This window comes from Zingiber officinale, unplaced genomic scaffold (genome assembly GCF_018446385.1).
Source record: "Zingiber officinale cultivar Zhangliang unplaced genomic scaffold, Zo_v1.1 ctg245, whole genome shotgun sequence".
NCBI classification, from domain to species: Eukaryota; Viridiplantae; Streptophyta; class Magnoliopsida; order Zingiberales; family Zingiberaceae; genus Zingiber; species Zingiber officinale.
This window is the reverse complement of record NW_024589917.1, coordinates 256,716-273,537: the sequence shown is the minus strand read 5'-3', so window position 1 is coordinate 273,537 and position 16,822 is coordinate 256,716. Positions and strand designations below refer to the sequence as shown.

The 16,822-nt window shown below is 35.4% G+C and overlaps 1 protein-coding gene across 1 annotated transcript; it reads right to left on the bottom strand.

Annotated features, from left to right (window-relative positions):
• Positions 1-92: 92 nt before the first annotated feature.
• LOC122037210 (DNA glycosylase/AP lyase ROS1-like) lies at positions 93-15,124 on the bottom strand. The gene is made up of 19 exons (XM_042596663.1): positions 14,941-15,124; positions 12,869-14,812; positions 11,976-12,066; positions 10,344-11,853; positions 9,461-9,540; positions 9,056-9,140; positions 8,890-8,981; positions 8,709-8,777; positions 8,528-8,564; positions 8,371-8,453; positions 7,472-7,906; positions 7,249-7,285; positions 7,112-7,169; positions 6,904-7,043; positions 6,235-6,300; positions 6,017-6,131; positions 5,902-5,940; positions 5,498-5,636; positions 93-171 (listed from the first exon to the last, which is right to left on the bottom strand). The coding sequence occupies exons 1-19, from the start codon at positions 15,122-15,124 to the stop codon at positions 93-95; spliced, it is 5,283 nt and encodes a 1,760-aa protein (XP_042452597.1).
• Between the last annotated feature and the right edge of the window lie 1,698 nt (positions 15,125-16,822).

Sequence of the window (16,822 nt, the reverse complement as noted above, 5' to 3'; positions counted from 1 at the left end):
CCTACAAAATCACAACGCTCCCGGGAAGGTATCCATGGGATCACGACAACCTCTGTGACTTTGCGGAGGTCATCGTAGGATCGCAACAACCTCTATGATCCCATGGAGGTCATTGCAGGATTGAGGTGTCTACGACTGCCATAGGATTGCGACGGCTTCACAACCCCGCAACTGCAAACAATCAGGCACGAGTTGAGCACATAGCTTGTGTGGCTTTTGCTTTCGCGCTGGCTTCTTTGTGTTGGTGAAGTGGAATAAAAGCGCCACCATCTTCTAAAAAAGAAACTTGAATCTGATTGCCTTTACGCCATCACACATTGAATTTAATTTATGGAAGGCTGCAATTTCTTAAAATAAACAATTTGAAATGTCTTGACAGGCTTTCACTTCCGTTTTTGTATAGCAGTATATGCATCAATGCCGGTCTAAATCCTCAATAACAGTACACCATAACCTTCTTGTCCCGTCAAAAAAACAATTCCAAATGGAGCATCGGAGGAGAGGCTTCGTTGGAGTAGAGATTTTAGGCTTTCAACGTTGCAATCAAGTGAACAACCCAGTGCACAAGGCTTAGGTAATGGAGCAGCTCAATGACCTTATTATAGATAAAATCATCAATTTGTATTGAGCTCATCAAATTAGTCCATCTTGCCAAATAATTTAAACGGATTAGGTTAAAATTTTATCAACCCATTTAAAATTGGGTACAAGCAAGCCGACCCTTCTTAGCCCTCGACCCACGTGGGTCGGCCCATGACGGGCTTGGGTTGGCTCACGGGTTGAGGGAAATTTTTTTTCCTAAAACTAAAATAGAAAATCGAATGGACTACGGGATATGGCTTAGTCACTCACCTATGATGTTTTCATCTTGTAATTATTCTGTTATAATCTTTTTTTAGTCTTTCCCCTCTTCTTCCACTGTTCTTGAACTAGCAAAGAAAGAATACAACTCACCTTTCTATGGATCCAGTCCACGTCTTTCAATATTTACCAAACTTATATTAACTACAATTCAATTATAAAATAGTTCATCCCACGTATACTTTTCCTTGTTTTCTAGTTTGACAGCCCCAAAGCTATGGTATCGCAGTATGACATATAGATTGTCATACAGGCACCCGCGGTTCGAACCCCAGCTATGACGTATTTACAGGAATTTTTCCTCCAAATGAAGGGCGCAATCAACGGATACTGGACTTCTGGGCTGGTCACAGCGTGCACTTTTCAATTTACCCTGGTGGCCGGTGGAAAACTTTCATGGGGCTAGGCCAGTCACCCCGGGATAGTCAATAAGGCTAACTGAGATTATTATTATTATTTTTTCTAGTTTGACACCTAACTTACAGATAAAATATTTCACTTAGATGATTAAATCTCTATAAGCTAGATTTTGATTAAACATTTTATTTTTTTCCTCCCTATCTATTATAAAATAAAACTTAAAATTTAGATGACATCCCTTTTCTAGTCTCTATAAAAAAATGTAGAAGTAAATCAGTTTTCCAAAGAGTAAGTCTCCATTTTACTAAATTAAATGTAATATTTTGTAGATGCACATACAATAGAAGAATAAATGAACTACTAAACAACATCCAATAAAATACCAGTGAAGAAGAGCTACATCTAAATTTTAAACTTTCCCAATACTTAATTGGCTCGTCTAATCCAAACTTAAAAAGTTTAATCTTTTATATATATTTTTTATCTTTTATAGGTCTGCGGGCTTGCAATCCGCCTTGAGTTTAGTTGGGCTAGAAACTTTTCAACCTGCTAAAATGACGAATCAACCCGTACCACCTTACCTAATAGCTAGCTCGTAACAGGCTGACCCTCTGAAGCTTTAATTATAGAGTCCCCATATATAAAGAATTTGACAGATTATGTTTTTATTCATTGTTATTAAAATTTACATTCCTATTACAATTTGAATCATTTTATTTATTTTATTAAATATTTTACTATTAAAATTTGACACAATTAGGCCACTAAATGTTTTTATTCCTTCCCCTTATTAATTATTTGATATTATGACAATTTATTAAAGGGCATACACAGATTTCTGAATTGACCAAAAGGTGCGCAATACTTTAATATTTACCAAAGGACACACTTAATTATGTGGTCTTCCCATTCTACCCCTCCTGATAATCTAAGGTCGTGTTTGGTTCTTTCCTAGAAATTGGAATGAGAATGAGAATCATAGTATTGTGGAGAGAGAGTATATGATGGGAAAGGTTGAGGAGAGAGAAAGTATGATGAGAGAGAATAAGGAGAGAGAAAGTGATATGAAAGAAAAATTGAACAAATATATTAAGGGTATTTTTTCCAAAACTTAATTCTATTCCCATCAAAACCCAAGGGAGGAGGTGAGTTTCATCAATACCTAACTTATACCCAAGGGAGGAACTGACGACCTAGGGTTTACCTCACCATGCACCTGACGCTTGTGTACCTACAAGTACCTTCCTCTATATCCGTGGGACCGGCACTAGGGGGTCGTTAATGTAGCGGATTTACATTCTTATCATTCTTCTCTCTTATGCATGCAACCTCTCTTATCTTTCCTCTTCTCCCTTCTCTTTCTTCTCTCTTTTGCATGCATGCATAATATGAGCCTGATATGCAAATCATATTAGGCTCATAGCATTTAAGGTTTAGCTGATTCTTTTAATAATATTTTAACACCTCCGAAAAAGTTAAAGTAAGCAATAGAGGATGTCGTTAGACTCCTTGCAACATCAGAAATCCACAGGACTAGAAATGATTGCAATTTGAGGTCTCTCAGTCAGTAAGTGGATTTTGACCAAAATTCACTGATTGACCTAAACATGTTCGATTAGACCCATTTTAGGTCCTGTAGATTTCTGAGGTTGCAAGAAGTCTAACGGTACCCTCCATTTCTTATTTCGGCTTCTCTAGAAGTGTTAAAATATTATTGGAAGAATCATCCCAATGTGAGCATGATATGGTTCGAACCCACGGTTCATATCAAGCCCATGTTGGGCTGATTTTCCAATAATATTTTAACACCTCTGGAGAAGCCGAAATAAAAAATGGAGGGAATCGTTGGACTCCTTGCAACCTCATAAATCCATAGAACCCGAAATGAGTCAAATCAGACATGTCTAGGTCCATTAGTGAATTTCGTGAAATATTATTCGAAGAATTAGCCTAATGTGGGTTCATATCAGCCCCAAATAAGTAATGAAGGACATCGTTGGACTCCTTGCAACCTCAGAAATCCATAGAACCTGAAATGAGTTTAATCTGAGGTCTCTAGTTGATTAGTGGATTTTAACTGAAAGTCACTAATAGATTTACATGTCCGATTGGACCCATTTCAGATCCTATGAATTTCTGAGGTGCAAGGAGTCTAATGATGCCCTCCATGGCTTATTTCAGCTTCTCTAAAGGTGGGCCCAACGTGGGATTATATCAGACCTAATGTGGGTTCATATCAGGCCCATGTTGAGCTGATTCTTCCGATACTATTTTAACATCCCTTGAGAAGTCGAAATAAAGCAAGGGAGAGCATCGTTGGGCTCCTTGTAACCTCATAAATCTACAGGACATGAAATGGGTCCAATCGGACCGGTCTATCAAAAGAATCAACTAAATCCTAAACATTGTGAGCCTAATATGCAAATCATATCAGACCCACGTTATGCATACATGCATGCAAAAGAGAGAGGAAAGAGAAGATATGAGAGGAAAGATGAGAGAGGTTGCATGCATAAGAGAGAGGAAAGAGAATAGAGGAGAGGAAAGATAAGATAGGTTGCATGCATATGAGAGAGAAAGAGAATAGAGTGAAAAAAATTGGCAGAGAAAGAGAAAAGGTTAGATTTGTCGAGAGGGGTAGAACGCGAAGAACACATAATCGAGTGCGCCCTTTGATAAATACCAAAGTAGTGTGTGCCTTTTGGTTAATTTAGAAACTTGTGTACGTCCTTTGGTAAATTGTTGAAATTAAAATGTGTATCATCAAACATCTGACAATTTCTTAATGTAATATGTTAAAAAATAATAACAAAATAAAACGTCTCATAATGCAAATCGCCAAAACTTGAATTAAAAAAGAAAGAGTAGTTCATATCTATTTTATACTAAATTTTATAGAAACATTTTTTTTATTTAGTTGGCAATAGGTATCCAGTTCTTCGAACTTACTAATACTGAGAGTGACTGGCTCGGTCTTACGAAAATTTTCCACCTACCACTAGGGTAAATTGGAAAGTAGTAATGGAGGTTTGTACTGACTAATCCTCAAAGTGATTGGCCAGTCTTACGAAAGTTTTTCATCGGCCACTAGGGTAAATCAGGAAACAGTAATAGAGGCCCATCTAGATGGTCATCATTCTTAAGTTTGTTTCTCATTGGAGGGAAAATAAGTGCGCTGCAGCTAAGATTCGAACCTTACATCCCTTAGTTATCCGTTAGAGGGCCTAACCATTACACCATTGCTCCGGGGATAACAATATGACATCTTATGGGCATATGGCATATGTCTATTGTTTGCTTATTCTATGATTTTTTTTTTTTAGTAGCTTTGGATTGTTTCCTTCATCTAACGAAACACTTCCTTGCTATCTGATGAGTCGAGAAGGTTAGCAACTAACATATTCAAGTCCAATGAGCACTTGATTCATGCTATAAATATAAATGGCCATGGGGCGTAGCGTAGTTGGTCCCCAAAAGGTAGATTTGCTTCCTTGGGCACGGGTTCGAATCGTGGGACTGGCAACCGCAGAATACCCTCCCTCCTAAGGGCCTGCTACGTAACTATTTTATTTGCCTATATCTTGTTATGAGGCCGGCGATACTAGACAACTTGAAGTGAGTGAAATCACCTTTTTGCTTCCTTGATTCATGCTATATATGTTAACACTTTCACTCGATAAACAATAATATGGTCATTAATCAAATGATAACATATGAAGAACTCTACAGTCTACGTACTGACCAAAGAGATATTCTTGTGCTAGCTAACAACTTGTCATCTCAATATATCCGCAACAACAATTTTCTGTATAATCATCTTATTACTGTATCATAATTTTTTTCCATCAGTAGAGGAGTAAATCTACCTCTTATTTGGTAAATGTGAATCCAAATCCAGGAGAAATCTAACTAAAAGATTATATTGCTATCCTCAAGAGACATTTCTATCACCATGTTTGGGAAAGCAAATAGATACTGCTGCAATAGGATCAGTAAGCACTTTCTTAGTTAATGGTTTTAAATAATCGACCTCTCTTTCTTGACAAAGGCACCATACCACATATTTGTGAGGAAGGATAGCTCTGATATCATGAAGAATGCCTTTCCACACAGCATGTAATGAATGAATAAATATAAAGTTACATCTACAAGTTAAAGATAAGTATCGCCCGTCTCCCTCTTAAAGGTGAGTGAGACAACATCACTGCTAATGTATCCAACATTTGGCTACCAGTCCATTCTTCTAATAGGTGGACTTGTAGTTAATTTGTATTACCTGTCCTTGCCAGCATTCTTCTCATCCTTATGGGTAGACTTCTTATCTTTCTGTGCATGGCTTGCTGCTAGGTGTAATCTTCGACTAAGGGGTTTGGGTATCCTTCTTTTCCGGTCAAACCCTCGTAAACAAACAAACCCTGACAAGTAAAAGAAAAAAAAAACTAACAATGTTTAAAATTTCTTGCTATCGCAAATCTATTTATTGTTTGGAGCATCATGGAAACAGCATCCTTATACAGTTATAAATATTCCTCCTATTTAATTCTCATTTTCTTAATTACCACGTTTCATAGGGAGAAAAGAAAAAACAGTAGAGGTCATCTATGTATCATGCAGAACTAAAGATAACAAATTATGTAACAAGATCTCATGTAGGACAAAGAGAAGAAGCTATCACTCTACCTCTTGCAAAACAGAGTTGGATCTCCTCTGTAGATAGACCTGAAAGGGTAATTGTGTTCTTTAGAATGTTATCCATGAAATAGGATGATGCATGTTTTTTACATACTCTTACTACCTCTGCATATTGTTGGTATGCTGGTGCCAAAATAAACAATCCTCCTGCGGAGATTCCATATCAATCTTCTTGGAACAAATAATGGATTGTGGCTCGACTCATGATCAGCAAATACCTGAATAAAAAACAATGCTTACTCAAGTGAGATGACAGTTAATGCAGTCATCACGTAGTATGGAACATGAAAAGATTGATGATGACACTAATTTTATACTTACCTCATTAACTTGGAAATAAGTGCCATTCAGTGGAAAGCTTCCTCTATTTGCTATTCGACATGGTATCTGTCCATCACAATATTTCAAATAGTAGCAAGCACATAAGATTGATTATCAACAAATCCATAGCCTTGCATACACAAAGTTTCCTATCTTCTCCTTGTGGACAAATACATTATTTAAGAATAAAGAACAGAATTAATCTTGCAGTAGGAGGAATCATAACTATTTCAAAACTTATAGCCAAATTCTCCAATGCTGTTTATTTGAATATATCTAAAGCGGGAATGTTTTGTTCGCGAAACAAAATCACAACCATAATAATTCTACTGATAATGAACCTTGTAGGGTCTAACATCTAACCACAGCCTGCATATCTTGTTGAGCTCTAAGAAGATGGATGTTACTCTCCCACAAACAATTAGAAAGCAACAATAAATCTGCTGGGTTGATTCTTTGCAGACAGAACTCAGCTAACACCTTTTTAATTTTGACTTATTATCAATTAGAGAGATTGTCTAAAGGATGATAAAACATTTGTTCCTGTAATTACTAAAGTGTTACCATTGATCCCTTTTGCTTTAACCTGTTCATTTTCCAAGCCTTCTATTTTCCTACCTGACATATTGCAGATAGTAATTTAATTGCTGGGCGAAATTGTACTATTACCAGAAGTGTTGCTCTGATTATTTGAGTTTGTTCCTCCCATCTACAACTGCAAGAAAAGCATGTCATATCTTCACATATTCTCCCTGTTTCTTCATGATTGCAGCATGTTTGTGGTGGTTCAATCGAGTGTGCAGTTTCACCTACAGCCAATTGAAGAGTTCAATAATTTTAGCTTATTGGATATTAATTTGCCTGGAAATTTTCTTGCCTGGGGCCCAAATGCTGAGGAGATATGGACAAGGATCATCATTCTCTCTTTGCTCCAGCTGTATGACGTTCAAGAGCATGAGAAATTTTGATACTGTCAATAGCTTAACAGGAAACTAGTAATTAAACATTAGTTACCCCTTCAAGCAGAGGATGCCCATCTGGAAGCTCGTAGCTATATCAAGCAAATTAAAAACGATAAAAAAAAAGTAATTCATAATATTGCAGAGGATTTGCTTATGAATATCACATAGAATTGAGATAAGAAAATTAATATTGGCTTGGCAATTGTCTCTGTGTTGATTATCAAAACACTGGCATTTCTCTTTGACAGAATTAGATGTAAAAATGAAATACTTACACTAGATGCTCTGTCCGTAGCCGTTTCACATTCTTAAGCTTGGGTACAGGAATTGAAGCAGATTCACTAGTGAGAGCAACTATAGCCTTTTCAATTTCACCTTCTGGAAGCTCAACATTTTCTTGCACATAGTGCTGTAAGTTCTGTGTGAACTCTTCCAAGTTCAAATTTATGGTAGGAATTTCGCAAGGATCTTCATTATAAGTTTCTTCTATTTGACTTTCAAAAGCTATTTGGCATTGGGGTTCAGGTGATGGTGATGGTGGCTCTTCAATAATAATTTCATCTTCATGCCTAGTTCCTTGCACAAAGTAATTCTCTCCATTTTGGCACAATGGAATTGCATTTAGTAGTTTGATTTCATGGTTTTCCAATGCATTACTCATTGTTGATTTCACTATTCCTCTTTCCTCTGGCCCTTGAAGCAATCTAGCACTAAAGAAAGGAATATTATTAGATATTCACCGTTGAGCATTGCAAAGACAATCAATCAATAGACAAGAATAAATTTATATTTAGAAATTGATTCTAGATAGTGATTTATGATTGACATGGGACAGAAACAACTAATAATTCTTTTCAAAAAAACAAAAACGAAACTAGTAACTATATGCCATATTTAAAAACTCATGACTCTGCATAATTACTAATGATTGACTTCTTTAATTTGCTCACCACATAGACAGCTATTTAATATATCATCACAATAATCAAATGTTATTCAAATGAATCATAAATATAATTTTGTTATATTTTTTTGCTGAAGGAAAAGCAATTGTATCTCTCTGAATCACTAAAATCCCAAAGAAAATCAGATGGAAATATTTTCTGTTTATACTTGGTACATATGGTGATTCATAGTTCGAACAATTTAAAATAGTTTTATATTAGCAAATTACCTAGTCCATGCACTAGCGAAGTGCTTGCACTCTCCTCTCAATGGGCATGCATTACAATTTGGTTTACTTTTTGTGCAAAATACCTGAAAGGAAGAATTATTCTATTACACATTTAAATAAAGGACTACAAAGTATTCTCATTTAGAATTGTTCATACCTTTCCAAAAGTTATCATTTGATAATGTAGTTCATACCTGCAAAAAGTACAGTATCAGAGTCATTTATATATATATATATATATATATATTATACCAATTTGAGAGCTCCCTTCTATCTCAAAAGTGTAAAAGAATATAACAATTGAACTTTTAAATTATGGATGGCGTTTTAGCAATTACAATGTTCGTTGATCCAGCTTGCATAATCGAGGCCAAAGATACTTTTGAATCGTCTCCAAATATGGATAGCTTGGATTGAAGAAACAAAAAGGTAGAATGTTCATTAGCTCAGTCTAAATGTGTAATTAAAAGTTATGAGAATGAAAAAAAGCAAATTGAAACTATAGATGCAATCATTTACTTCTCCAAAAGATGCAATTGAAGGGACTCTGGTAGGGGCTGAAGAGGCACCCAGCCAAGTCTAACACATATTCGCCCAACATTTGTGTCAACCTGGTCATCATGTACAGCTTAAGGCAAAATTGTTTTGCTTAACTTGTTAGAATTATTTGGAAGTAACAACTCACAGGGAAAGCATGTTGGTGAAGTGTCAATAGCCTAACACACTCAGCACTCTTGAGTCCTACCCCTTCTATGCTGAGAAGGTAATCCCTGAAAGATTAAGCAAGCTAACTTTGTAAGAGATCAGTCACAAATGCTGATAAATTTTCAATTTTTTTATAATCTTAAGACACTTAGGTTAAATGTAGCCAAAATTAGGCATCTTTGTCTTGTATAATAACTTACTGTTTTCTACCATGTTTTTATCACACGAGAGTTTTCTCCTATCTTATCTAATCTTTTAATCCAAATTATTCTTGAATCATAAATAGTAATTTATTTTGATGAATCACTAAAAAAACCATCTTTAGCTTAATCCAAAGAAGCAAAATTTGGAGAAGGGAAAAAAGTTGAATATATCAAAAACTCACTTTGTTTTTTCTGGTACAACATCCCTTAGCCACTCAAGGTCAAGACTTCCATGATCTGCAACTAATCGGTTAAGAAAATCCTGCGAAAAAATGGCTGTCATTGAAGGTCCTTACACTAAAATTAAAGTAAATTACCATTCTTAACAAAAAGATGTTTAAGAAACATTTTTTTCCTATTATCAACAAAAAGATGTCAAAAAACATTTTTCTTTTTCCACAAAAAAACAAAATCAGCCAAAGGATACATCACTACTTTACAATAACAGCTACCCTCTGGTTTATCCCACATGTATATGTCTAACTTGTGCTAAATGTCACATGTCAAAAATATTTAAAAGAGAGTAATTTGTGGTAACATCTGTGAATTTTTTAAATCCATATCAAAATTTCAGTATCACTTTGAGTGTGTAAAATAGAAATAATTTCTAATTTACAGATACATACAACTAGTTGTTAACAATATTTTGACAGACTAATATTAAAATAAAAACAAAAAAGTCCTCGAGGAAAAATTTGATATTAATGATTAAGAACAATTATAGTGTTTTGGTCTTTTTATTTGATTTCATAGTGAATGTGATCATTTGTTTTACATGCAAGAGAAGATGGAGACAAAAACAGAAAAATAATGTAGAATGTTGTCCTAATAATCTATGCAAAAAGAACAAGAAAAGGATAACCTTCATGTTTAGGTATGGAACTAAGTGATTTGTTTATGTTAATATGCTTACACAGAGATTGCATGCTTGAACTCGGATGAGATCCAGGATAAGGAAGTTCCATTAAGTGGTATTAGGAATTTTTAGTGCTTGAATCTTTTATACAGTGATGCTTTGATGGCCCAATATGTCATTAGAATAAGAATGAAGATATGCTGTTTTACCTTGATCCTCCTTGCTAGTATATTGCTCATTCCTCTGTCTTTTATAGTCTCTGAAATTTCTTTTATATCTGAATGTCTTACAGCTTCCCAATCTAATGAGTCCATTCTATCTTTACTTCTCTCTAAATTATAACCATTCTGGCATGCTTCCGTTCGCAAGCTATCCCAGTCAAAATAAACTTTCTTTGTAGACTCCTCCCTGGTTTTCTTTGCCTTTGGTGCACCTTTTGAAGCTTCTGTTGGAGACTTAATGGGACTACAAATTTCAACTCCATTTATCACTTTTGATGAGCTCTTTAAATTATTATATGAATTTGATATTGCACCCTGCAACAGATGTTTTTGAGCTAAAAATTCAACTTCATAATGGTTATTTTCTGCTCGACAGTCCTTCCTTTCACTTTGCTTAGATATCATAGCATCTTCCTCTCCATAAAAGGAACCCAGTGATCTAAACTGTAGCTTGCCCATGGATAAACTTGTATCATGAGAAATTGTCACATTAGACATGGTGGCTGATGGTTGTTGGCTTAAAGCTTCATTTAAGTTTTTCGAGGATTCATCACAATTTCTATGAACTGGTACTGCATCTTTCTTGATCTTAGTAGGATTAGAAAACATGAAACCTGAAATGATTTTAGTTGTTCTCACATTAACCTTCTTCATTTTGTCTGAATCAGAAGACTCAGATGTAAAATCCGGTAACAAACTCATGGTATCAAGTTGTGAATAATTAAGTAGGGAACTAGCCCTGGAACCGGTTTCTTGGCAAGAATCTTCCATTATCTTCAATCTACCTACTGAACTTAAATTTTCAGAGTTCTGATCAGCTGTACTAGACTTGTCTAGTGATATCTTCCCATCATTGGCCTGGTTGTAAACTTCATGAGTAATGCTTACTCCTGATGTATCTATAGGCTTCTGACTGAGGGCATAACTATCCAAAACAGTAATCTTTGTTTGACTCCTAGGGTCAGGGTACACAACTATAGGGAAATCAAATTCAACAAAGTCGGTACCATGAAAATGACTGCTTGAAGTGTTGTCAGATGAAGAGACAGAGTTTAGTGAGGATACTGGCTCAGATGAAGTGACAGAGTTTTGTGAGGACACTGGCTCACTCAGTAACGTTTTATCTTCCAATTGGAAACCTGTTTTTATTGTAGCAAAAGTCTCTGTCTTATCATCTGATGTCACAGGACGTAGTTCAAGCTCTCTTTTCTGGGCATTCACATTTGTACCAGAATTTTCTAGGTCATCATCTCCTATATTCCATCTTCCTAAATCATCATCCACGTGCATTTTGTTTCCTTCCCCATCTTCAAAATGATAGTTGAAAGAAACAGGTCCAAGCTCTTCATTTCCCAATGAATTTTGTTGACAAAGCATGCTAGATGATGTGATGATTTCATGTTCATCAGTAATGATGCTCATCCTATTTGCATCTTGTCCTAAGTTATCTCTTCTTGGCTTAATTGGAAACTTCGCAGCAAGAGTCATAAAAGCAGAGCTGTAAAAGTAATAAGAATTTCTTAGCAACTAAGTACAATAAACAAGATCAACTTTTAGGTCCTGCGATAAAACTGGTGATATTATTGAACAATGAAATACAAACAACTAATTTTATGATACCTTGATAGATGGTCTGACACATTCTGGGTGAGGAAAACACCTATCACAGAATCCAACACGGAACCTTTCCATGGAGAGAATTTCCTGTCTCCTAAAAGCAAAGACATCTCTCATAAGATCATACCAACTGCTTGCAATAACTAAGTTTTCAGTAAAGAGGTCTCACTGTGGCTTCCTAATGTTAAACAAATCTAGTTTTGAATTGCATTTCATATACAATGACATAATTGCACATCATTTGCATTTTTTGAAGACAAAGCACCATTCGTTTGTGGTATGAACTTTAAAGTTTAAACTATCTTGAGGTTTCTAGTTCCTAACAAGTTATTCAACTTTTTCCTAATTATCTTAGCTTGTTTTGAGAATTGAACTTATAATGAATTCACACCAAAAAGAAAAGGTGCTGTTCAAGTTTGATGATTATATTTGTAGCTAATGACCTATTACATACATTGAAACTGCATCAAAAGAACTCATAGTGGTAGGACAGAACTTTAGCATTGACAATTCTTCTAAGATACTTCGACACAATTCAATGTTGTCTGATCATCTGATTAATAAAAATAATTACAACTGATTTGTGATCTAATCATTAATGTTTCTTTCTTAAGGATGATGGTTTATCTTGCAAGACCAAGTATCTGGAAGACAATTGGGAGCAATCACACTAGTCTTTGTTCCAAAATAACACTGTTTAGACAAAGAACATGAATTCCTATATGTTTATCAACCAAACATAATTGAGTTCTACCACTGGAGATATTTTTAAAGTCCACTCAGCTCGATAGATTGTGGTTATTCGCTTCATGTTTCAACTTACCTGTGAAGACAATTCTCTTGTGAAAGTATTTTGTAATATTGCCGTTGAAGACTAGAGGAATTGTTAGAAGTACCTTGGATAAGACGCATTCTTGAAATGAATGAATCTGCACGGTCACTAAATATTGATCTTTCTTCTTCCCATTGCTCCTCTCTGTCTGGATCTGATCCTTCATATTTGATCATTTTTCCCATTAAAAGATTCCATACTCTATTTGTTTCATCATCCAAGTCAACCTTGGCTCGGAGGCGTTTTCTCTTTGTTTCAGAAATTCCTGTATATGGAACCATCGTCTTGTTTTCATAACTTGCAAGAGCATTTTGTGGTTCGGCTACATTGTAGTTATATGTTTGATGCAAATAAGGAACAATTGTTTGCGACATATCAGTACACTGGTCAGTATGTACAGGTTCTAAAATGTTGGTTTTATACTTATCTGATGTTGAATACAGATGAAAATGTTTCCTTTTTGTTCGTTTTCCTTTTTTTATTTTCATACGAGTATCTGCAAACAAGGCTTCAATGCCTGCCTGATGTCTGCTTTCAAGGTTTTGCAATTGTTCTTCGTAGCCTGAAATTATCTCAGTAAAGACTGATTTAGGGGCTCGAATAGGTACCTTTGATCTTTGCTTTGTCACCAGTTTGGTGGGACCAAACGTCAACAAAAAATCTGAGGTTCGCAAATCACCCATTGATACCATTTGTTCATCTACGGAGCTACACGATTTTGAGACTCGTGTCATTCGACTGAATTCCCCATTGTGCATAAGCATGGTTCTCCTCCTTTTACATTCAGGTGGAAACTGTGGAATATTGCTGACCTGTGGCTGCATAAACAATATATCACTTGAAATAGGATACATGCTACCGCTTCTAACATTGTTGACATGATTATAACAAGTTTTAGCTTGCTTCTCCATTTCCCCTTGCACTAAAGTCATCTCTAAATCACCATCTAAGTTTACATGGCTCTGAATGCTATTCTGTTTCGATAACTCAACAGTATAGGTTTTATCCGTACTATTTGCACTGCCAGTTATTCTAGTCAGATGCTTCCAATTTTTCTTCAATAATTCTCTTCTAGAAAGATGAATTGGAGGAGTTGAATATGATGGCAGCCTTATAAATTGATCCGGTACTTGGTTATTGGAACAATTCAGATCAAATGCAATCCATGCTTTTGATTCTTCAACTTCAACCTCCAATCCTTTGCCAAATTGAGCTGCCAACTTGGCTCTGGAGTTAGTAGCAGTGTTATATTTCTCCTTTATGTCAGATTCTAATTTTATGAACGCCTCCTCTGGATACTCATCTACGGATTGGTTTTCACAAGGAAAATCCAGTTTTCGCTTGACGATCTTAGTTTCATTATCACTATGTTGGTTGCCACTCAAAACTTTGCTCGTATCTCTTGCCATCTCTTCTGCTGTGATCGGACAGTTTAAGTTTTTATTGAGCATAGTACTCCTAGACTGGTTTTGTTTTCTCTTTACCTTCTTGTGAGTGACTTCCTTTGCAGTTACTGGTTCTTTTGGGGGAAAAGGCAAATCTTTAAGAACCTGAGGCCTGTGTTTTTTCCTTGTTGCAGCTTTCATCTTTGTTTTTCTTGGGTTTCTTCCTATGTCTACTCTCTCATCAACTGTTTGATTACAATTAGTTGAAAATGGAGTATGCATGGGCAGCTCAAGCCCTTGTTCCATTGAGGCAGCTTCCTGTATTTTCTCTTCCCTATTCAAACCATTGTCAATATACTGGATAATCCTGTGAAGATTACTCCCCAATGCTAAGCTCTTATCTGGAGTTATAGGTGCTACTAGCTCTGAAGAATCAGGCAGGACATTCACACAGCAAGGTTTCATGAAAGCTTCCTTTAAGCTTTCTTTGCATATAGGGTCATCTTGATCTGCTTTACTCATCTCATGCTGTATATAACCATAAACTTGTTTCGCATTTGCTGGAGTAGCAGGGAATAATGAAGCAGGCATCCCCCCATTAGTTTTAGCGCATGCAACTTTCTCTGGTAGTAAATGAAGATTGGAATGATACCGAAAAGAACTCCCATCTGCAGAGTCTCTATCAAGAATAATTAGCTCCTGTTTAAGCAAGAATTCATTTGCTAAACTAAATAAACTCACTGAAACTCACCTTGAGGAGGATCGCCACTGAGGCAAACACTTCCACCTATAAGCACCTTCCCTTTCGCCAAAGAAAGAGGTTGATGCTTGCTACCAAGAACTGGAGGCATGCTCGGCATTGCAACTCCAACTGCATTGGACAGAGCCATGACTTGGCCATAACGTATCCGAGGAAGTCCAGCTGGGGTTGCCATAATCGTGCTCCAAAACCCTCCGAGGTGATCACTAAAACCCCTAAAGGGTGTGGTTTCTTCTGAGGAAGGAAAAAGTCTAATTGTTCAAAAATCTTATGTTGCTATTGCTGTTGCTGCTGAATCTTTCTTCCTTATCACATGAATGCATGAAAAAGCAAAATTTGTTTTCTCGTTAGTGTCTTTCAACACCGATCTTCCTTCTCCTGCACACACAAATTCAGAAAGAAGACAAAGAGAAAATTATAATTGAACTAAATTCTGACTCCAATAACCTTCTGATGGAAAATGTATTGCCGTAGGTACATCAACAAAAAAGTAACAGTAGAAGGGGTGAATCTCTGTTACAAGTTTTTTTTTTCTCTTTATCAAACTACCCAATGTAGCAAAATGATCAGCCAGCATTACTACTTTTCGCTCGAAAAAAAACTCACTACAGATTCCTCATGGGATAATGCTGTTTACTCGGTAAGCATAATCCTGCATCATTCTATTTCCTCGTTTAAAGTCAAAAAAAAAAAAAACAAATTTAGCTATTTGATGGAGAGGGAAATCAAAGAAAAGTAGAGAAATCTGATTGAGAAAAATTGAACTACATTAAGCGATCGAGTTGAAGCCAAGATCAAAGGAAACTAGAGAGAAAGGGGAAGAAAGAGGACTAGTACCGACATCCCAAAAGCAAGCCTGCTCTTCTCGCTATCCTCGGTACTCCGCCAGGATCGAGAGGAAGAATGCAATGCATAGCAAGGAAGAGAAGCGAAAAACGAAGACGAAGTCCACGGCTCCTGGGTGACTATTTCTTTCTTCTTTTTTTTTTTTTCGGTTTCTGAACGGCGCCGTGAGGAAGACGCGTGTTTCGGTTATTAACGTCTAGGTCACGTTACACTTAGTATCCGTACCGTCCCTCCTCCTTCCGGCCTATTACCATATATGATAGAGTTGTTTATGATTGAGTATCCGATTTCCTGTTTGTACCATATATGATAGAGTTGTTTAAGTAAAAAAAAAAATCATTCTTTTTTTAACTGTGACTAGATAACTGCCAATCAAGGAAGTAGATATGCATAACACAATCAATAGAAACTTTTTATGGTGTTATTTAAGTAAAAAAATTATTAATTTCAATCAATTTAGTATTTGAAATTGTTTAAATTTATCCTCATTATTTAACATAATATTTTCCTTTGTATTTTACATTTATCCATACATTGTTTAAGTTATTTTATTTTATTTTTAAAAAGAAAAAAAGATATTTATTTAAAATGTTGACTATATATGTTTTATTATTTTATTTTCTTAATAATTGATTTCGATTAAAAATATTTACATGTAATATTAAAAGTGTTAAAAACTTTATATAATTATAATATAAAAATAATTATATTGACATGTAAAGAAACTAAATAATACGAATCACAGTAATGGGAATTCTTTACTAGTAATCATATAAAATAAAAAAAATAGGATGAATTAGACTTGTTCAGCTTATATTAAATTTAAATACAATAAGACTATAATCAATAAAAAGACTATAAACAATCCCAAAAAAAATATCTTCCTCTGGAATCTATTTTCTCCAATCTAATACAATCTGTTCAAAACCAAAACGATTGAAAATGAAATCAATCAAACTATTTTTTTTTAAAAAAAATCAAACTCATACAAAATCAATTAATTCAATTAGTTATTGAATTGGATTGA

Coding starts and splice junctions, on each gene's coding strand:
- LOC122037210 (XM_042596663.1), bottom strand. CDS start 15,124: ATGGCAACCCCAGCTGGACTTCCTCGGATACGTTATGGCCAAGTCATG. Junction 7,044..7,111: donor CCTCAGCATTTGGGCCCCAG/GCAAGAAAATTT, acceptor AATTGGCTGTAG/GTGAAACTGCACACTCGATT. Junction 6,132..6,234: donor CTTATTTCCAAGTTAATGAG/GTAAGTATAAAA, acceptor TTTTTTATTCAG/GTATTTGCTGATCATGAGTC.